We start from the raw sequence: 23,465 nt of genomic DNA, 5'->3' as shown, positions 1-23,465 counted from the left end.
AGGGACTCAGGGCAGAACCCTGAAGTACTCCATGCCTAATTTCCTTGTATTTGGATACATAAGGCGGGAAAGTTACTGCTTGAAATCTTTCTGAAAGGTAGATTTTAAACCATTTAAGCAGCACACCTCTCATTCCAATCTCTTTTAGACGTGCCAGCAGAATTTGGTGGTTGACGATGTCTAATGTGGCCGATAGGTCCAACAGAACCAGAACTGTCGTACGACCACCGTCAACTTGCATCTGCAGTTCATTAGATGCTACAACCAGCACAGACTCTGTTTCATGAGCTGGGCTAAAACCCATCTGTTCTGCTTTAAGCAGATCATTTTCTCTCAGAAAGACTGTCATGATCTTACTGAGATATTGTTCAAGTATTTTATATGGAAAGGAGAGTCTTGATCTAGGGTTTTAGTTGCTGGGCTCTTGTATATGTGCCAGGGGTTTCTTAATTCGAGGGGTCACCAATGCTTCCTTCCAGTCCCTTGGGACCATACCAGTGACAAGGGATTAGTTACATATCAAGCAGGTCATACGCTAGATGGAACCTTTTCAAATGTGGAAGGTCTGTGCATAGCCTCAGTTCTCCCCATGACATGGACTGACCACTCACTCATTCTTAGCAGCCTCACTATTAAAGGCTCGCCGAGAAAAAAGGCTGCTCACACGAACAGTGGCACCTTTAAAGCATGGAAGGACATCAACTCCAATGACCTTACGGTGCTGTTAAACAACACCATCCCGGATCTATCCACTGACCCCAATACCGCCACCAACCAATTTCAGAAATGGTTGGCCGAAGCCACCACTCAGTTGGCACCTACCAAATCTCTGTCAAAGAACAGAAATTTGCCTAAAGCTCAGTGGTATACAAAAGAACTGAAAATTCAAAAACAACTAACTAGGAACAGAGAACGGCACTGGCGAAGAACTTATGACAGCGAAAATAAGGAAAAATATAAACAAGCTCTTGCTTCTTATAAAGCTATGATAGCAGCAGCAAAAAACCACTATTTCACCACCAATATAGAGACCGCGAAAAATTCTAGCAGACAGCTATATAACATTGCTAAAACCCTTTCTGGAAATACCCCGGACCTTAACCCCCCCCCCATCACAAGCACTATGTGATGCCTTATCCAAGTTCTTTTTCACGAAGGTCAATGACATTTACCAAGCTTTTAACTCTGACCCCACCAGCAGTCCTGCTACGTCCTCAATGATCACACCGAAAAACACCATGACCAATTTTAAACCCCTCACCACGGATCAAATTAAGGGCACAGTAAAATCGATCAAAGCCGGGTCAGCTCTGGATCCCTGCCCAACCTCGGTGATCGCAACCGTACCAGACACAGTCATTCCCATTATCACACATGTCTGTAACACTATACTGACATCTGGAATTTACCCTGATTCATTAAAAAACACGCTGATTAAACCCCTGCTAAAAAAGCCTGGTCTAGATAAAGGTGAATTAAAAAACTATCGCCCTATCGCGAGCCTCCCTTTTCTAGCAAAAGTCACCGAAAAGGCCATGAACCAGCAACTCTCGGAATTCATTGAGAGTCACAACCTGCTGGATGATACACAGTTCGGTTTCCGTAAACACCATGGAACGGAAACCGCTCTCATCAAGGCAGCTGATGACATAAGAGTCATCCGTGATCAGGGAGGAACAGCACTGCTCGTCCTTCTTGATCTCTCAGCGGCCTTCGACACGGTCGACCACAAGATCTTGGTCGACCGTGTCGAAAGGATGGGTATTCAGCTTACTGCCAAGGATCTTCTTGCCTCTTTTCTGGCCAACAGAACCCAGGCGGTCACCATGGGTCTTTTCCAATCAGTGGATCTGTCGTTGCCGTGTGGGGTCCCCCAAGGCTCATCCCTCAGTCCGACACTATTTAATATCTATGTGTCGGACCTTGCTAGTGTCATCAAAGCACACGGGATGAGCCTCACCTCATACGCTGACGACACCCAGCTGGTTCTGGCCATAAAGGGCGATGGACAGGAGGTGGCAGAAAGATTCCAAAGGGGGATGATTGCTATCGGTGAGTGGATGGCAAGAAATTGCCTGAAGCTCAACTCCGATAAAACTGAGGTGGTCATCTTTGGCAACCTTCTGCCAGCCTGGTCGGCAGCTTGGTGGCCATCGGCTCTTGGTGTCCCTCCTACCCCCACCGCTAAGGTCAGAAACCTAGGAGTGACATTTGATGACAAGCTCAGTTTCATGGCCCATGCAAATAAGGTGGCAGCTAACGCCCATTTTAAGCTCAAAATAATAAAAAAGATCATCCCTTATTTACCAGATTCAGTAGCCAAGACGTTAGTCACCTCCCTGGTCCTGACATCGTTGGATTACTGCAACGGTCTATTGCTCAATGCACAAAGCAGAGTCACGAAAAAGCTTCAGACTGTGCAGAATGCAGCGGCACGCGTGCTATCCAAAAAACCCAAGTTTGCACCCATCTCGGACACCCTGAAAGATTACCACTGGCTAACCATTCAAAATAGGGCTAAATTCAAAGCACTATGCATAGTCTATAAGACCCTGCAGGATCAAGGACCACGCTTCCTCAAAAAGCTACTAATTCCTTATAATCCGTCCAGAACACTTTGTTCCTCCTCGCTTAACCAACTTGTGGTTCAACGAAGCAGAACAGTCTCATGGGGTGACCGCCGCTTTTCTATCGCAGCCCCTAAAATCTGGAACTCCTTACCGAACCACATTAAAATAAGTTCCACACTCCTCCAGTTCAGAAAGAAACTGAAGACGTGGTTATTCAACCAGTAAACCCAGCCACCAACCTTCTGATCAGGGATAGACAGCATTGCATACCAGCGCCGAGACGCCTACGGGTAATTGTACGCGCTCTACAAATGCCATTAAATAAATAAATAAATAAATAAATATCATTCATAGTTTAGGAAGGAGTTTGTCCGACCTCTCTTTCCATATCATAGGGGGAATGGGGTCTAGGGGAGAACCTGAAGAGATTGATGAGACAAGGGGCTTAAAGTCTGCCTCTCTTAACAGATCCACTTTCTCAAGGGTTATTTCAGTTGGTCGTCCCTGGAAAAAAATGTATGCATTGTCCATAATTCCTGGGTCATTCTTTTGATCATGCTTGACCTGCGGTAATATGTCAGCAATGATCTGTTTTATTTTATTATAGAAATAATCTGAAATGTTTTAGAGGAGTTCTTGTGATGGTGGGATAGTTTGTTTTAAGAAGGTAGGGTTGGTTAATTCCTTCACAGTATCAAAGACTTTCTTCGATTTGTTGGTTGCATCCACAATGGTGGTTGATAAGGCAGATATAGTCTTCTTTATTTCTGTTTTATATTCCTTATAAGTTAGTTTTAGTAGGGCTTTATCATCCTCAGTAGAAGAGTTTCGGACATTGTCTCTCAAGCCTTTTACACCTTGATATTAGGTCCCTTAAGGTATCCGTAAACCAAGGTGCCAAGTTAGATCTGATTACTTTTAACATCATTAATTTGAGTAATATGTCTGAAATTCTTTTTTCAAACTTTGAATAGTTTACTTCTACTGAGTTTTCTTCGAGAAAGCATGTAGTGGTGTTAAACACTGCTCCACCATTGTTTCTTCAGTTTAGTCCAAAGTCTCCTCAGTGATGAGTTGGTTATACAGGTATCCTTCTTATTTAGTCAACTAGGTCTATTAACATTAGTTGTGACCAGACAGTGGTCCGACCAGCTGATGGTGGTTGGGGTTTTAACTGGTACCAGGTCACAGGATATTAAAATCACATACAGGGTGTGCCCCTGTAATGTGTGGTTCCTTTCACCTGCTGAGTAAGGGCAGTGCCTTCACATAGTTTAAGAAACCCCCCAGATTAGTTTTGATGGGTGTCTTCCGTCCATATGTTGAAGTCACCTAAAATGATGAAGTTATTGTGGGTCATTCGAAAGGTGGCTGCTAAGTCTTTTAAAGTGCCAGGGGTCTGTAGCATAGCAATCCTGATAGAATGGAGCCCTCTTTTTCTTTAAGGGAAAAAACAAGTGATTCTATCCCTTGGTTTTCCTCCACCTCTAGTTTGGATGAGACCCATTTGTCCCTGAATATGATCCCAACCCCACCTTCTCTGTTTTTTAGTTCTAGAATGAAACAGCGCTTTATAGCCTGGTGGGCATGTGCTTTCTAAATCCACTCCAGGGTCTTTGGAGAGCCCCGTTTCAATGATGAAGAACAAGTCCCAATCCTCAGATGTTAGTAGCAGGTTACCCACTGCAGCATGTTTCACTAGAGACCATATGTTAAGTAGTTCAAATAATAGGCTATTTACTTTAGCATACTTTGTATTTTGTGTGTATCCAGGTCTAGTCTCAACAGCATGCCGAACTGCCTCAGGGTCTCTATAAATGTGTCAGGTTTTGACAAGCTTTGGGCTTAGGCCATAAAGTTTCTTGTTACTATAGATAATTATCTTCATATCTTGTGTATCGTGGATTACAAAACCGGAAGCATGGCTGGTGCTGGCCGCTTATTGTTCAGATGGGCTTGCCTTTGGCACGACTTGGGTGTGCAGCTGGTCCACCTGCTGCTCGGTCCCATCACAATGCTGCTTTTGTAGCCCTCCCTCATTCAGATTGTTAAAAAAACAGCTAGACCGCTCACCTTGATAGCCCCAAAATGTCGGCTGCCAAGCGGTTCCAAATACCAAGTAGAGGAAGATCAGGAGGACTGTTCCCACCGGTATTTTTTTTATACTCTTAAAAATCATCATCTAAAACTCATATAGTCAGCTTAAAAACATTCCCCCAATCCGATAAGGTGCCTCTAAATAGCGTTTCTTTAAAATAACATCTCCCAAGTGCAGTGGATAATGACTTTAGATTTTTCTCCTTCTGACAGCAAGTTGCACGGTTGCGCTACCATGCTGCTTTTGTAGTCCCCCCTCATTCAGATTGTGTAAAAACACCCCCAAAATGGTCGCTGTCAAGCGGTTCTAAACACAAAGTAGAGGAAGGTCAGGAGGACTGTTCCCACTGACTGCCCCCTCGTCTTAAGGTCATTAAAAGGTTTTTTTTCTACACTTTTAATTTTTTTAATCTAAAGCACATGCAGTCAGCGGTCGCGCGACCATGCCACTTATTGATGCCTAGAGGATCGACACACAGGATGAGCAGAGTGTGGTGTGCTCGGAACTGTACTGCATCTGTGCGTGAGCTAGATAGGACGGTTTACACTCCTACTTGCAGGACAGACATATAGGATGCATAGACTGTAGTGCTTTGAGTAAGATGAGCCGGGTTCCATTCAGTATCAGTTAAACCCACATGAAATATGGGGGTGTACTTTAGACCTTTTTGAAAGTCCTTAATGTTTATGTGAAATGTATGTGGAAAACCACCGCAAAGAGAGAATGTAGCCTAACTGTTAGGGCGGTGGGCTTCAAATCTAGGCAACCGGGTTAGAGTCTCAGCAACGACGTTCAACATCCTGTGATTCTGGACTATTCATGTATTCTCCCCGTGGCTAACAAAAATGAATGTGTCCTCATGTAATGCAACTGGTGCTCATGTAAACGCTCCGATACCTGATTCATGTCAAGTTCAAGCTATATAAACCATCAAGAGAAAAAGGCGGTTTAAAACCTTTGTGCCCTCCTCTTCCCCATTATCGTCTCCTTTCCTCACTTCCTCAAACAGAAAATCACCCTACATGGTATAATTGTGTGCCTGAGAATATGAAATAATAGTCTTAAAAATCTGCTTTTGGGACCAGGAATTCCAGCATAGAAGCTGAAAAGTTGCTTTTTTAACTTGAATGGAGCATTATGAGTATACATCGGTGAATCTGGCACTTAGTAGGTAGAGAGAGAATGTGAATGTTAATAGTCAGATGCTAGGATATCTATAATGGAGTCTCTCAGGTATTTGTCAAGTATTGAAATAATACTGACCAGCACATTTCTTCACTCTTGACTAGTTAGATATCTATGCATAGGATGTTCATAACCTCTTAGTAAAGTTAATGTGTTTTTTGTTCTATAGGGGAACCACCAAAATCGGGGGTCAAAGAGAAGCGGAAGAAGGCAGCCTCTTTCCAGACAGTGTCCCAGCTGCACAAGGTGGGCAATTGAGCTGGAAAACACAGTGATACAGAATGGCACATGTTAAGCACTGTGGATAGGATCCCCGAAAGAACTATCTCAGTCTGGCAAATTCCGCCTTATTGGCTTCAATATTTTTAAACTACAGAGGCAAAAGTAGACATCGGGAAGACGTGATACTCCTTGATTTTACTAACCATGCTATCTTTTCCATACCACAGGGCCTGTAACCTCCAAGTTTGCTTATTTTCAATACCTGTTTGTACATTGTTGTTCGCTTCTGGGTAGAGGGTGGTTGAATCGCGGATGGAGAAGAGGTGGGACCATTGGATTATTGGCTTGCTCTTATTCTGTACCAAGATGGCCCTCTGGAGGCGTTTTCTGCAATAGAGAGAGAAGCTGTTAAGACTTGCAGTGATGTTTAGATATCTTATAACATGAACATCACTTTAAGTCTGTGCTGCTTCTCTTCTCACTCTTCACTGCAGACTCCCCAGAGTGTGTTAAGGTGAGAATTCTTCTAGGTTGGGTGACTGCAGCTTGTACAGAGAGCCCCTACAGCTCAGCTATAAAGATCTTCCTATTCATTTGACTGAAGTGGTCAGGCAACCACTTCCATTCCCAGGACCCAAAGGTCATGCTAAGGTTTAGAATGGAGATCATGAAGAATTCAATCTCAGCATTCCCCAAAGTATGTCAGTGCTGTCACAGAAGAAAACGTGGCCCCTACACAGCACAGGTTCCGCCATGTGCCTGAAAGAGGCTGCCTCTGGATCCACAAACGACTCTATGTTTTCTCTCTCTGGTCACACTGGCTTCTCCGTGAGACCATATTCCTAACCTTTACTGTCTGAGAACGAGGAGATAAAGATCGACCTGAGGTATCATTTGCCTGCAGTCCTCCAGCTATCTTTGTAGCTAGATCTGGTATCCTGGTTCTGGTCAGTTTTGCCATGGGAGCAACCAGGCAGGCAGTGGTTGTAAACAGCTTTTGCTTCAATTTGATCGTCAGTGACTGGAGATGGCCAAAGTTGTAGTCAGAGGATAAATGTTTTTTTTTTTTTTAGATCAATGGCTGCAGGGAGAACGCTCGTGCTAGGGCACGGCCAAGGCTGCACTCTGTTATGATGAACAGGACTAAAAACACAATGCCAATGTTTGGGGTTGGCCATAGTTGCACTATTTTAAAGGGATTTGGGATGGGCATTGCTCCAAACACAATGCCAATGGTTGGGAATGGCAAAGGCTGCACTATGCTGTTCAGTGGTTTGAGATAAACAAGGCTGCACTCTCTTGTTCTGTGGTTAGGGTTGGCCAAAGCTGCCCTATGTTGGTTAGTGGTTGGGGATGACAAACACCTTACTCTATTGTCAAGTGATTGGGGATGGACATGGCTAACAAAACAATGCAGGTGGTTGGGAATGGCCAATGGTGGGCTCGTTGTTCATTAGTTAGGGCTGGCCAAGGATGCATTATGTTGTTCAGGACTTAGAGATAAGCAGGACTGCACTCTATTTTTTATTGGGTGGGGATAGGCATGACTACAAACACAATGCAGTGTTAAGGATTGTACAAAATAACATGGAAATTCGAAGTAAGTGAAATACAAACCACTTTCTCTGTAGTTCAGATCTTATAAATAATCTTATACAATTAAGGTGGCACATGTACAGTTCATAGAACGTGAACATACATATACACAGGAATGTAAGACATTACTGTAAAAATCCTGAGGTGGATACTGTATCAACGTAAACATGTTTTATCCAATATGAACAAATTATATGACAACTATGGGAGAGGGTGTGAAGATGTGAACTACTGAGAAAAGGGGCTTGTATTTAATTAATTTATATTGACTTGAATCATTTGATGTATCTCATAAATCCACATACGTACAATTTGATGAATTTCCTTTGATTACCACAATAGGTAATACTCCCAAATGAGTCTCATGGGACAACCACATGATATTGTATAATTCCCTAGTCTTGGTGGGCATATAAGTGTTGTCCTTGTTTAATTTACACAGTGTTAAGGATTGGCTTGGGCTGCATTCTATTAATGAATGGCCAAGACTGGGCAAGGCTCCAATCTGTTGTTCAGTGTCAGTGTGGCCAAGTTTGCACTTTTTCGTTCATTGGCTGTGGTTGGTGAAGGCTGCAGTCTGCTTTCAGTGGTTTGGGTCTGCCAAGAATGTACTCTGTTGTTCAGTGATTGAGGATGGGCAAGAATGCACTCTAATGTTCAGTGGTCGGGGGTAGCCCAGGGTTTATTGTCACAAGGCTGATGATGGGCATAGTCACAACCAGAATGTTAATGGTTGGGGATGGAAAGGATGTTCTTTTGTCCTGTGATTTGGGATGACTGTGGTGAAATCATCTGTCCATTGACAAGGATTTAAATGGATGTAATTAGATGGCCAATGTTTTGGTTTGATTCGGATAAATCAGGGACTTGGGTGGCAGACAAGAATGTCATGTGTCATTATTGCCTCTTCAGAAGACAAGCTTAGATGCATGAAAACACCTAATTTTCTTTTAAATCTACAACCTTGAATGTCTGTCCTACAGGAAAACCTGAACAAGTTGATGACCAACCTGCGCTCCACCCAACCCCACTTTGTTCGTTGTATTATCCCCAATGAGACCAAAACTCCAGGTAGGTATCATTTGTGAACAGCCATCTGAGTATTGTGAAAAACAGAGATCGGGGATTAATGAAAAGGGCAGTTCAAACTGCAGTTAGGTGATAGACAATACCAAGTGAGTGCTTTGGTGACTGGGTGGGAAGGAGTAGGCGGTGTTGGTAGCCTCAGAGTTTTTCTTTCAAAAATACCAGTGGTTACAGTGCTAACTTTGTGAAGCCCGGCATTAACCACAGCACTGGCCACATTCGGGCAACATAACCCACAGTGAATTGTCCAATTGCAAACATCTGAGTACTTAATGCCCTAGCATCAGTCTCTAGCTTCTGTCCAGGGATGTACTTTACAGCAATGCTGGCAACTGATGTAAATTTTACAATGAAAACAATGGGGATCAATGTGTTAGTGGGACTTTTTGACTATTTTTGTCCTCAATTTTGTCCACGCCCTCCATATTACAGTCTTTCGGGGAAGCAGGTTGCTTCGCATTTTATCCTCTATATCCTTCCAGTGCCCCTGGGGCTCTCAGGAGATTTTACTTCAGCATGGAGGACAGAGACATTGCTGTGAATCGTTTTACAGCTCCCTCGTGTTGGTTGTTTCTGAGGGAGCAGCAGTGCCTCGCTTTTAATAGTGGGCCTTGGCCAGGAAATAGCTTTCTCAATATTACTGATGGCTTTTCAATGTCTGTTTCCGGCAGCAGCTACATTGCTGGGTGTTTGCGGAGGGTGATCGGAATCGACATAAACCCTGTATTTTAGTGGTAATGTGATGTCCACAGAGCTGTATGGGGCACTGACCTAATATCCAGAATTCTTTGTCATAATGTGGATGTATACTGCACATTATCAGGCAGAAATAAGAACCTCAATCACTGACAAGAACCTCAGGGCGGGGATAGGTTGATTTAGGGTTAGGCATTTAATGGCTTATGGCTGACAAGGGCCTCAGGGCGGGGAAAGGTTGATTTAGGGTTAGGCATTTAATGGCTTATGGCTAACAAGGACCTCAGGGCGGGGATAGGTTGATTTAGGGTTAGGCATTTAATGGCTTATGGCTAACAAGGACCTCAGGGCGGGGATAGGTTGATTTACGGTTAGGCATTTAATGGCTTATGGCTGACAAGGACCTCAGGGCGGTGATAGGTTAATTTAGGGTTACGCAAAACACACAAGAATGGCTTATGGCTGACAAGGACCTCAGGGTAGTGAAAGGTCGATTTAGGGTTAGGCATTTAATTGCTTCGCTCCCTCTTGCAGGTGTGATGGATCCCTTCATGGTGCTGCACCAGCTGCGGTGTAACGGCGTTCTGGAGGGCATCAGGATCTGTCGCAAAGGATTCCCAAACAGGCTTCACTACGCCGATTTCAAACAACGGTAACTTGCTTTACCCCTGCTATCTCCTGTTGCTGCTCACCAGTAAGGTTTCACTCTTTACCATAAACATTACCCCTACTACGCTGAACCTACCTTGCAAGATCTCCCCTTGCACCCTCAAGCCCTAGGGTGTCTGACTATTAAAAATTAAACCTTCCAATGAAACCATAATTTCAAAGACCACGCAGCAGGAACCATACTCACGGACGTGTTGACTTTTTCAGGTTCTGTTCCCTGCCTGGTTAATATTCCATTGATTTTCACAGGTCTATTGCTCTTGGTAGCAAATAATCTAAAACTGGTGGGAGGGAAGGGTAAAAAACCTTTACAATTGTAAGCATAAAGGATGGCTTACACAATAAAATGACATACTATTGTAATATTGTTGATAAAGAAGGATTGTTAGTGACAATTGGTATGTTTACAGAGGTATTATAACCACATGCTATATTTATAGAGTCCATATATGTATATCGTATCACCACATTGTGTTGTTAGTATAGTTAGATGGTAAAATAATGTTGTCCACCTTAACGCACTATATAAAAGATGGATCCCCTGTGTAAATATGCCTCCACAGCTCCCCCGCTCGTGTTACACAATCTATCATGAGTGTTAAGGTGCTTGCTGATCGTGGCAGCATTTAGACAAAAGTCCTTTGTGTGCATAAAAATGGCATAAGCTTACACGTCATTTGAGTCCTCAGTCCCACAGCCAGTGACGTCAGAATCTGCAGACAGAAAGAAACACTAAGGCTTGCATTCATTTTGCGGCACAGGTATCGGATCCTGAACCCTAATGCCATCCCGGATGACAAGTTTGTGGACAGCAGAAAAGCCACAGAAAAATTACTGGGGTCCTTGGACCTTGACCACACGCAGTACAAATTTGGCCACACTAAGGTAAGCGGGTCGTTAAGGACACACCAAATCCTATATAAAGCACTGTCAATGTATAGATCGAGCTGGACTATTTGTTTTCTTACTCAAAACACTGATGTACTATTTTTTGGGGGGGGATTATATAGCGCAAACTTGATCCGAGGGTATCAAAGCGCTTTACACAGTTTGCATAGAGAACATTGACAAGGAGTACACAAGAAAACAAGTAGTCATACAAGATAATAATATAACATATAAGGTGGTATAGATGGTTTAAAAAGTTTGGAGGTAGCGATGGAAGGATGTTCCTGAGATTGGAGTAATATATGAATAGATAGTTCCTGAGGTAGTGATATTCAGGCTCTTTGATGGTTGGGGGAATTGCATCAGAGCAAGTCAATTACTTTAGGATGGTGGGTACAGGTACCTGCTGAGGAGAAATGATTGAAGTTTTTTTTAAAGTTTAGGAATGATTGATTGTCTCGTAGATCTTGTGGCAGAGCATTCCAGATTCTAGGCGCATTTCCAAGGAAGGAACGGGTGAATGATTTTTCTTTCTTAAATGTAGGCGGAATCAGGAGCAGAGTGTTTGAGCTTCACAGTGGCCTCTTTTGGCCAGCTTTTGACAGTTTTAGTTCAAGGTAGTTTGTTTTTTCAGTGCAGGGGGATTTATGGGTTGTGCAAGCCATTTTGAATATGCTTCTCACTTCAATTGGTAGCCAGTTGAGTTTCTTTAGTGTGGGATTGATGTGATACTAGCATCTTTGCCCGGAGAGAAGTCTGGCTGCTGCATTGAGTGTGGATTTCATGAGGGTAAGGCGGTTCTTTGGAGGCTGGTTAAGTTGACTGTCGGTAACCAATAGATGGGGAAATTTCACCCAGTTTCACATGGGCAACTGAACATGTAACCAAGTACTGCAGGCTACCAGAGGGAGCTCCTCAAGTTCAGCCACCTCAGAAACCCTACTGGTTGTTCGTAGTTTGAGGATATGAGTTCGTTCACGGTGACTGTTCTTCTGCAAGGGAGGCAGAGAAAGGTGTCTTCCGGTTTGCTCTAGTAATCATCTGGCCTCATCCCCTTACACTCATTTTGCCTCTTTGATTGGTCCCTGCATGATCACATTAGACCAAGGGTACTCAATTTTTTTTCTCCAGGAGCCAAAAAGTCTGGTGAGGTGGTTGTAAGGTGGACGTAGGGGAGGCAAAGCATGTACATGGTGTGGTCAGTGAGTTGTGGAGTTATTTCGAGAGTTGTATTTTACTGCCCAGTAAATTAAGCCCTTCATCTCTAGAAGAGTCATAGATTCATTGGTGTAACATTAGCACCTGCGGTGTGGGGGGCACCAGGGGGCCCCCTTCCGGCACTGTGCACGGCAGTGGGCTCCTGACTCGGTCCAGTGGAGGCCCCTCTGTGTACTTTGAAGGGGGGGGGGCTCAAGCTTCAGACGCCACTGCATAGATTTGACAATACTGTGTTATGCTGCATCTGAGTTGGTATCCCTTTACCACACCCTGAAGTAAGCCTTCTCTGCTTACTATCAGAACCTCTTTGGAAAGTCAAGTGTACAAAGGATTATTGAAGTGGAATGAAATATAAATGAATGAAAAAAGTATTTTATTTAGACATTTAAGTCCGTTAAAGTTCATATCAACTTATTTAATTGAAAGTTATTACAATTCAATTGTGATAAATACATATAAAACACGTGAAGTAAAAACACATAAAACACATAGTAGCAGATAGATTTCAGCAGGTACATATTTAAATACACATGTCTATGGAAAAGAACCTCCTACGCTGCTCTTAATGTACCAGATACAGTGCAAGTGACTTTAAGCATGGGAGGGTTTCATGGTCACAAACGGGAGTTCTTCTTCTGCTTAATAGTGCTTAGTTTGTGCGAGTGATCTCATGTTGTGTCACCTCCATTATACTTTTGGGGACTTGGACTTTTTCCACAATCAGTCTTTGACTCAAAGCAAGAGATAGAAAAGAGAGAAAGATAGAACAACAGTGTTAAAGGGATGCAAACGAATTTGTAAGAGTCTGATAACAAGACCGGAAGGAGATGATGGCAGAAAAAAGAGGCATAGGGTGAAATTAAGACTAGTTATACTTCGTGTCCAGTATACCCTGGAAACTGACAGTGCTGGTGATGGGTTCCTAAGAAAAGATGTGGGGATCTACACCTAAAAATTAGCACTACTCTCTACCAAGGTCCAACACTTGAGGGGAGGTTTAATTTTCTGTTTTTCTGTACTTTTGGTTTACTCTAGTCCATTCATATCCTCAAACTCTCTTTGAGGTCGCCTAAAACAAAAATGAAAGCTATATCCCAAGTATACTATCAACCTCATGTGCCACATGCTGGCCAGTCTGTGAGCACTATTGTTAGGCCTGGCCTGGAGATTGCTTTAAATGTTTCTCCAGCCACATGTCCGCCCCCCCCCCCCCCAAATAAAATGTTGCTTACACACACCACAGCCTATAGCATGTGGCAGTAGATCAGCCCACTTCAGCCGTTAGGTCCCCTCAATGTGAGTGATGACATTTTTGTATTTGCACGTGTGCACCTCCACCGAGAAAGTAGTTCGCCAGTTCCAGTGCTGATAGGCCATTCTCTGCTTTTATTTTTGCTGCCATTTCCTGTTTTTGTGTATTTTTGCAAAGTCATTTTTAGTTACTTTTTGTAAACATATGCATACCACCTTTAGATGGCAGCACTTTTATTTTGTATTTCTTTTACACTCTTTAAGTCTATTGCACATGTCTGAATAAAAAAATAGAAAAATAGTAATCACAAAAACATCACAGGCTTGCCAACGCCAGGCATATTGACTTTGCCAGTGCTTGTTATGAGCAGAAACAGAGCCAGGGACAGATTGGCCATTTATCCCTGACTTTCCCCAGCTCATGAAAATTAATTAAAGCTGGCACCGGGGGGGGGGGGAGAGAAATGGAGAGGCAGAGAACGGGGGGGGGGAGTGGAAAAAGAGGGAGAGGAGAGAGAAAGAGAGTGGGGCTGCTTTGAACATTTTTACGAGGGTTGGATGCCTGTAATTTATGAATTACCTACAAAGATACACTGTACAAATAAAGGGCTTTGAGTAGAGCATAGGGAGAGGGCAGGGAGGGAAAATATCAGAGAAGTTTGTAGAGAGTACTTATCACGGTTATCCTTGAATTATTTTAATATCTGTAATTTAATTTAATGTCTGTTCAAAATGCTTGACGTCTCTGTTTTGAGAAATCTGCTGCTTTTAATCTCCATGATTGCAATGATTTGTATTGATTAAACGATACATATGTATTCGCTGGTTGGGGTAGGAGAGGTTCATGCTGCTGGTCAGAGTGTGCAGCCAGTCAGCCACTGCCACTGTGCTTCTTCGGTGTGAGATGGGCTTGGTCTCCTGAGGATACTCTCTTGTTTCAGGTGTTCTTCAAGGCTGGCCTCCTTGGCCTGCTAGAGGAGATGCGGGATGAGCGCTTGGCCAAAATCCTGACCCTGATGCAGGCCCGGAGCAGAGGGCGGCTCGCGCGCATTGAGTACCAGAAGATCATCGCCAGAAGGTATGGACGCCGGCGTGGGGCATACTGCTCAGCACCGCTGGCCTTAGTGCGTTCCCGGCATCCTCAGGCATCATACTTTATCGCTTTGCGTCCGCGCGCTATCAAGGCCAGCAGCAGCCAGTACCTGACCATTCAGTGTTTTTAATCCTTAGTCCAAGGTGTTGGGAACTACTGCCTGAAATAGTCTACCTCAACCTGTTATTTGCTGTCCCTGCTTGTATATTTGTAGCTGGCAGAAAGAACCCCCAATTTTATTTATCTATCACTTTTACCTACTTTTCAAACACTAAATGAAATGTACCCATCAAGGTTATCAAACTGCTACTGAGCGAAAAGGCTCAACATCCTTCACAACCATATGTTCACATGTCACAATATTCGGTCCCTGGGCGGAACAAACTGTACGCCAATACCATCGCCAATGAAAGATGTGATGTTTGTAAAAATCTCAAATGCCAATAAAAATGTTTTACTAAAAAAAGGTTATCAAACTGCTGCACATATAGCGAAACTAAGGCACGTGAAAGCAATGCAAACCACATTAACAACAGCACAATAAAAGCTGACTTTTTTTACGAGAAGAAAATCATGCATCCCCTTTTGAAATAGCTTTTCACTTATGACATGTTAATTAGATTTGAAAAGTTGTTTAAAACGGGTTCAGACCATCCGCAGGACTGGGAAGGGTCAGAGTGCCATGGAGGTCTAGAGTCTGGAATCTAGGCCCTTCAGAATCAAATCATTTCCCGATAGGCAGAGAATTGGTAAAATCAAATGAGACATCAAGCACTTAGTTCCAGTGTGGCTGAGAGGCGGTTTGATGTTTTTTTTTAGCACAGACAAGAATTGAAGTGAGCCCTTGCTTCAGGACTCTCGTTGTGATATGCACTGTTTTAGCTTGTTATCTAAGGTTTAGCTAAATTCAAATTTGCCTGCAGAGCTTTACAAAGTTTACAAATACTGCAAAGTTTGTAAACTTCCCAAATGGTGCCACTGCTAAATTGTTGCAGAAGTTTTTACAGAAGAATTTGCTCTCAAAACTTCTATTTTGTGAGAGAATTCATCCACTAAAAATCTGATTTTTCTCAGATGTGTTCCGCAAAACCTCTGCAGGTACCTTTTCTCACATTTAAACTTGTGCAACCTTTGTGACATTTCCAAAGCTTGAAAAGTTTTGAAAAGGTCTTTAATAACTGACCCAAAGCCTGCAATTTGCAACTTCACAGGCTTTACCAAGTGAATCCGACTTGAAAAGTAACCTCTGATTTCTTCCAAATAGCAGGAGCATGAAAAGGGCCAAAGGCCAGCTTTAGGGCAGGGCGGGCAGGGTCAATGACTGGTGCGGCCGCACTGGGCATTGATCTGTCTCATGGGGGGGCGGGGGGGGCGCTGTGTTTAGCAATATCTTATGATAGGAGAGATGAAGGACACTTTTGCAGGTGGTAGGGCGAGAATTCAAGGAGGCTGTCATCGGATGCATGTGGGGGCGCCAAAAGTGATTGTCGCACCAACGCTAAAGCCACTCCTGAAAGGGCCACACACTGTTTTGCGATTCAGTATGTTTTATATTGATGGTTTACGATCGCTAGTGTGATCAGAAACAATTGATAAGCGACGACTGCAGGGTAGGGATGATTAATGATTCGTTAAGGACAAGCTGTCCCCGTGGGACAGTTTCTCCTTTGAGAATCACGTCCGATGGCATTGGCTGAAGCACACAGTGGAGTTGTTTGCATTTCTATCTTCTTGTCTGACTGCATCCTTCTACAACACAGGGATGCCTTGCTGGTGATCCAGTGGAACATCCGAGCATTCAATGGCGTGAAGAACTGGTCGTGGATGAAACTTTTCTTCAAGATCAAGCCTCTCCTGAAGTCCGCTCAGACGGAGAAAGAAATGGCCAACATGAAAGAAGAGTTCCTGAAGCTGAAAGAGGCCCTGGAGAAATCGGAGGCAAAAAGGAAAGAGCTAGAGGAGAAACAAGTCAGTCTGATCCAAGAGAAGAATGACCTAGGTCTCCAGCTTCAAGCAGTAAGTCACACATACATCACTGCAGCATCTCTTGGTGCGGGTTGTAAGGATCTAGCAATTTTACTGATTTCTGATTAACATTCTAACCAGCATTCCTCCTGACACACACACAAACAAATATATAGAATACATTTTCAATATTGGTCCCTCGTCAAAAAAGTCACCTTACTGCATCTCCAGTTTTTGACGGCCTCCCTTAAAACTAATTCCATTGCATATTTTAACAGACATTGCGTTTTTCAGCATTGCATTCAATGTGCTTAAAGAAATATCCACATCAACATGACAATATGTTCTGCACTGACTGGTATATTAGATATTGGTGGGGACCTTGATTATTCTCAAAGGTAATCTAGAGTTTTGCTATTATCGTTAACTGGTGAAAAATTGGACGATTTACAAGCTTTCTCTTTTTGTTGTTAATGCCCTTTAAAAGTAAAATTTTTCTTCAGAGGTGGTCTTTTGGCGAAAGGCTTCCCCACTGCCTCCTACTTTTCTTTGCTTCCTCAAAATACACAATTTTCAGGAATCCAGAACAAGTGAAACAAAGCATCATGGAACTGATTTCAACTGCCATGCTATGGTGTGCTGATTTCTTTCTCACAGCCCATATTAGATGTGAGGATCTTTCTTATTTATTATAGACTGCCCATGAACAAACATTTGAAAATGCATCAGAATACATTCTCTCCTAGTTCTGCTCCTCACTGCCCTGCCGCTGAGAAGTCATTGGAACTACCTAAAGTATGTCAGAACAATGTTGGTGGTTTAGCAACAGCTTCAGTCTGAAACTCTGGTGTGCTGGATTATAAAATCATCTAATGCTGCTATACATGATGGTCACATCTTAGTTGTGGACTATGACCCTACAGTGTAGAAGGCCACTGTTGCTCTATAATCTCAACACACTCTTGTCCCTCCAAGAGCTGGGAAGAGCGGCTGTTAAATCAGAGACAAGGCCATTTGTAGGCGGCTGCCTTGGTGCAAGGCTATTTCTGTGGAACCCCCCTAAGCGGATGCAGATTATTTAGACTTGGGGGATTGGTCAGTTTATTGAGTTAGGACCCAGCTGCTCTATGAGGTTCTGGAGCAGGTTTTCAGACCAGAGCCTTGAATGGAGTACGAAGTCTGCAATCTGCTCATGCAGAGAAGGGGACATCATCTCCAGAGAAACTTGCAGTAGCAGAATACACGTATCATCCCGCAGTTCAGCTGTGAAACATCTGAATATTGAAAGGACTATGCATATTATTAGAACAATTGTCTCTTTAGCTGTCACAGTGAACCTGGAGAGGCCTGGTATTTACATGCTGAAAAACGACTTGCAAGGTGGAGCACAGGATGTCTAATAATGAGCCCTCAGCAAGTGCTAGAACCCTACATGCTCACATTACAACCTTGCTGGTATCAAAGAGAGACCTGACCACAATCATTGGCAATGCTGCCCACCAACTATATGCTTCTGGTAGATACACCCCTGAAAATGCAGAATGTACTGCTGCTAAATTTAAATATTGTTAATTGTTCCTCATGTTTTTGACTAAAAAGCTTAACACCTTAAGTGCTGCCAACGGTCATCGCGAGCACTACCTCCCCAGTGCTGCGCACGACCGTTGGCCGACGGGCCAGCATTCGTTCGTCGAACGTTCAGCACTGGGCGCTGAACGTTCGACGCTCTTAAGGTGTTAATATTGAGGTAATGACTGGCAAAATTCACAATACTGTTGCATGCTAGTCCCGCTGGAGTTAAAGGTGGCTTTTAAATGACTGTCCTGATTCTTCAGCGCTTTCTATGTTTTACTATTAATACTTGCATGTGGTAGACTCAGAAGTAAAGAAAATCGAGCCAAAATACGCCCAGAAAACCTACTAGTTTTATAATAGATGTCCCATGCAGTTCATAGTAAGAGTAAAAATACAGAGGGCAAATTGTTGAGGCATGCATTTCAATGGGGGATTCAAGACCCTACTACAAGACTAAAGCTATTTCCTCGGGATATTTGATTGCAAAGGAATTACTTTAACTTAGCACTGGGCCACTTGAACACCTGTGATCAATAAGCAAGCTTTTTGAAGAGATGTTTTCTAATATCAATATACTTGGGTTACTACTTTTAAATTAGATGGATACACACTCACATTTGTGTAAGGTGACACTGAAGGTTTGCTAAGCTATTCTGTCAACCAAACGTTTTTTAGGAATAGACAGTACATAAGGGTTATGATAAATCCTCACCAATAAAACTCAGCTTTCTAAGAAAAAGTGAGTACACTTTTATGCTGAAACCTTTGGAGATGCCTTTTCAAGAGCTACTGTCTAGCGCACAAAGTCAGGCGTGCTAGATCACAGCTGCACACACAACAGAATCCCTTACAATGTATGGGTGAATGGTACCTTCTGATTGGTTAATAAGGAGATTAGATTTATAGGTGTTGTGCTCACATTTGCCTCTTGGTTCCACAGGAGCAGGACAATCTTGCAGACAACGAGGAGCGATGTGACCTCTTGATCAAAGCAAAGATTCAGCTGGAGGCCAAAGTGAAGGAGCTAACGGAGAGGCTGGAGGATGAGGAAGAGATGAACTCCGACATGACCTCCAAGAAGCGCAAACTCGAAGATGAGTGTGCTGAGCTGAAGAAAGATATCGACGACCTGGAGATCACGCTAGCTAAAGTGGAGAAGGAGAAACATGCTACGGAAAACAAGGTACGCAGGGGGACACACTACATGGACATTACATGTTCTTCCAAGAATATGGCAAATGGTTCATGTGTGCTCTAGACAAAAGAAAATGACAATGGAATACCTATGGATCTATTCCTCTCTCTGGGCCGAACACAGGGGCCTTTAGGACAATTCATGGGGTGGCGAAGTCATCTAGTAGTCTCTCAGGTAATGATTCAGGAATCTCTCCAAATCCACATTTTTTTAAATAGATGATACTATTCAATTATCTCAGTTTCTAATTCCCCTTATTTTAGGAGCTTCAGTCTCCCTTTCTTTTGAATACATTTTGCATTAGCTGCACAAGCCCATAACAGTTATACAGAAGGAGCCTAATTATTTTGGAGATAGTCACTCTTGTAGAAAAGTCACACAAAATTGTACTCCGTTAATTAACAAGCTGGAAGCATAAATGGACCATTTTCTTCAAGGTTACACTGATAATCTTTACCAATATAAAATGCTCCAGATTCCTCTTAATGGCATTTCTCCCAAAGCTGTTTATGTTTTTATTGTTAAGTTTGAAAACACAAATTCTGGACAATCCTCCCAAATGTGATACCGACATCTGGCAAGAAGTGTGACATTTCTCTCCTACTGCTTTTCCAGGTTAAAAATCTTGTGGAAGAAATGGCCGCTCTTGACGAGATCATTGTGAAATTGACCAGGGAAAAGAAAGCACTGCAAGAATCCCACCAGCAGGCACTTGACGACTTGCAGGCAGAGGAAGACAAAGTTAACACCTTAACCAAGGCCAAAGCAAAGTTGGAGCAGCAAGTAGATGACGTGAGTAAAAACAAAAGTGCAGTTGGTAACAGAACTATGCTTCATAAATAAAAAGTGCAGAGGACGCCACAAAATGATGAATTCGGTTACTATGTCCTTTAAAGTAAACATGAATAAACATTAACAACAACGACTGCTTAAGAGTCCCCGTTTGCAATATTTATCACACCCATTAAAATTCGATACAAGGGCTTCAGAATTGAATGTGTATGATAATATTGTGTATTGCAAGTTTTGCCTCTCACTGGGAACACAGCAAGCAGGTTTTAGTGTTTTGTGCCCCAGAACATGCATGTCCCCGTATTTAACAGGCTACATTGACCGGTTTGACCTATCATACGTACCTGAGGACAATTGTCGGGCTGCAGATGTTATTGCACCAAGTAATTACCAGATGAGGTAACCTCTGCACGACTCGCAAATCACACATCCCACGGACCACTGCCTGCTCTAAAAAATGAAAAGAAAACGTTTCATTTTTATTTTTGAAATGTACCTCATGAATATTAATGAGGTAGGCCAATTTGTGACCCACTGGGAATAGCAAACAGTGTAAAACACATTGTTGTACATCGCAGTTTGTGAGTTCATAATAGCGAATCAAAAGAATTTGCTATTCGGGAATCGCAAACCTGCAATTTCGTACATCTGGCCTAAAGTGTATTAATTAGAAAATGAGGCAATAACTGAAGAGAGTAACAGCTTTAAACTAACTGATTTTGGACAAACTACTTGAAAATACTTTATTTTAGTTACTCCATAAATTGGTTCGACCCTAGGGAAAGGCCTCTGAAAAACCTATACAGTGGGGGAACAGTCTGTCCCGCTCACGGCACAGCTTCTTTAGAAAATCTATAAGTAAGTCAAAGTGAAGGCAGTTTGATGAATATGACTAGACTTTAGTAAATCATTTTCTAACACACAGGATTAAAAATGCTAAGCAACGTGGTAAATGTTTGACATGCCAATCAATATTCAGGTGAGATTGAAACCCTGCGCCTGCCGCAGAAGGCAGAGTTTAGTAATTTGTAAAGTATCTTCTAATTAGGGGAAGGCTAGAAGCAGAGTAGTCAAGGAACAAGTATGGGTCGGTGTTCAACATAAGATATTTGATGACCTAGAAGAGGAATTATATGCATCAAAAACATTTATTGAAAAAGGGTCATACATAGATATATGGAGGATGTAAACAAGAAGGCAAATACATATGCATGGTAATAAATACCAATAACAAGCATAACTGATGAAAACTAGAAAATAAATGAAATTGTATATTTGGAAATACTTCAAAGCAATTACCTACTGGATGTTCATTATAAGGCCTGGGAAGGCAGGGGGGCAGTGTAAAAACATTTAGGGTCTGAGCATGGAGAACGCAGGAGATGGGCAGATCGGGTAGTTGAGGTGGCGCTCATCAGCTCTCACATATTGTGCTTCTTTCTTGTCATTTACTTCCTCAGTATCTTCATGCCCTCTCAGGGCCGACTTTAGGGCAGGGCGACTGGTGCGGCCGCACTGGGTGCTGACCTGGGTAGGGGGCACTGACCTCAGGGGGGGGTGCTGTGTTTAGCAGTAACTTATGATTGGAGAGATGAGGGGCACTTTTGCCTGGCGGTTGTGACAGAATTCGAGGAGGCGGTCATAGGGTGTGGGGCGCATAAAAATTATTGTCACACCGGGCGCCACCAGTGCTAAAGCTAGCCCTGTGCCCTCTCCTTCTCAATAAAGTGCTGAGTGGAATGATACAGCCCCAAATGACTACAACAAAAGTTGCTTCCAATTCTACGGGGCTGATTTAGAGTTTAGTGAACACGTTCTTTGCAACAAACCTGACGGATATTCAATCTGCTTTATTGCAAATGTCAAAGTATATAATTTACTTATAATAAGGCATAGGGGATATATCTGTCATGTTTGCGATGGAGTAAACCACATGACAAACTCTAAATTATGCTCTATAATCCTCTGGAGTTACCACTTTCCATAAAAGCTAAATAAACATTCTTGTCACATGTTTTCTATGTAGCTGGAAGGTTCCTTGGAACAGGAGAAGAAGATAAGAATGGACCTGGAGCGGGCCAAACGCAAACTTGAAGGAGATCTGAAACTAACCCAGGAATCGGTCATGGACCTTGAAAATGATAAACAGCAGCTAGAGGAAAAGCTCAAAAAGTAAGCTATCAGAGCGAACATCTAATTTGTGATTCATGCCCTTAGGTGTTCATGTCCAGTTTTAAAATTCTATGATGTATTAGTGAAATATTTACTGAAATCTTTATAAAGTCTTTAATCAAAGGTATTTTATGTAATGCAGTTGATGGTTTACTACTTTATAATAACTTTAATGGGCATCAAGTGGATCGGGACGCTGCCTCCTCAATAACGGTAAAAATATTATATTACGCTCTGCACGTCTTGCTTATGTGGTTTATGCTATGGAGTTTTTTTCATATGCATTTGTTTTAAAATAGGAATTTAACCAAATCTTGGATACAAGGTGTTAAACTGTGCAGTCACTGTAACATGCAATCTGGTAGACAGTAAACAATTGTTTTCTTGTTCATTTCCCTGGAGAGTGTTAATAAAATGGAATTTGAACACTTTTACTCTAGTAATGGCTGCGTGTAGAATTGTTTATTGTACATTTGCTCTAACTAACATGTTAATGGACCACAGTTATTTTCAATGGCAAGGCATATCTATCTATCTACCAGTCTGCCTGTCTGTGCATCTATCCAGTGCTTAACTTGTAAACAAAGTAAGTGTCAGGGCCCTTCGTAGAAGGTCCCTGCAGCTTGCACCCTGTCAGCTCTGCCAATGACTGAACAACACAACCACCAGTCATCACAATCCCCCAAGTGAGACAATTCAGTCTACTCCAGGTCACCCAAAGTTGTAAAAATGGCATGGGTGGCAAACATTATTCATTTTTAATGTATATTGAACTATTACAACTGTTGTTTTGCTCATCTCAAAAGTAGGCCAGCAGCACAACGAGTGGTGAAATCTCGTAAGTGCTGCTGTTGAGAATTAGGTAACGGCGCCGAGCACCAGAAAACACGGCTCTATCTATCTATCTATCTATCTATCTATCTATCTATCTATCTATCTATCTATCTATCTATCTATCTATCTATCTATCTAAAGAGGGGTCGTTTAAGGGGTATTAAAAGATCTTTTTAAATTCCCTAAAAAGGTGGTAGCCTTCCCTGAAATTACCTCCATCGCTTCTATTCTCTATGGATCTTCGTTTGTTAGATGAAATGACTTGTTTGATTTAATCGCAATTTACACCATCAAGATGGTTTTTGGTACTGGATTTGAATGAAAGTGGGATTGCTGAACCCATGCCCCTTGTCTTAAAGG

The 23,465-nt window shown here is 42.6% G+C and overlaps 1 protein-coding gene across 1 annotated transcript in view; it reads left to right on the top strand.

Moving 5' to 3' along the window:
• Nucleotides 1-23,465, top strand: part of MYH7B (myosin heavy chain 7B) — a 115,511-nt gene that overhangs the window by 61,420 nt on the left and 30,626 nt on the right. The window contains exons 18-26 of the mRNA XM_086932358.1: nt 6,023-6,099; nt 8,655-8,742; nt 9,988-10,105; nt 10,884-11,007; nt 14,421-14,557; nt 16,333-16,588; nt 19,053-19,295; nt 19,923-20,099; nt 22,126-22,271. Of these exons, the coding sequence (XP_086788484.1) occupies nt 6,023-6,099; nt 8,655-8,742; nt 9,988-10,105; nt 10,884-11,007; nt 14,421-14,557; nt 16,333-16,588; nt 19,053-19,295; nt 19,923-20,099; nt 22,126-22,271 (1,366 nt within the window). The remainder of the gene's footprint in view (nt 1-6,022; nt 6,100-8,654; nt 8,743-9,987; nt 10,106-10,883; nt 11,008-14,420; nt 14,558-16,332; nt 16,589-19,052; nt 19,296-19,922; nt 20,100-22,125; nt 22,272-23,465) is intronic.

Source organism: Lissotriton vulgaris, chromosome 7 (genome assembly GCF_964263255.1).
Source record: "Lissotriton vulgaris chromosome 7, aLisVul1.2, whole genome shotgun sequence".
Classification (NCBI taxonomy): Eukaryota; Metazoa; Chordata; class Amphibia; order Caudata; family Salamandridae; genus Lissotriton; species Lissotriton vulgaris.
Note: the sequence above shows the minus strand (reverse complement) of the source record. Positions and strands in the feature narration are given on the sequence as shown.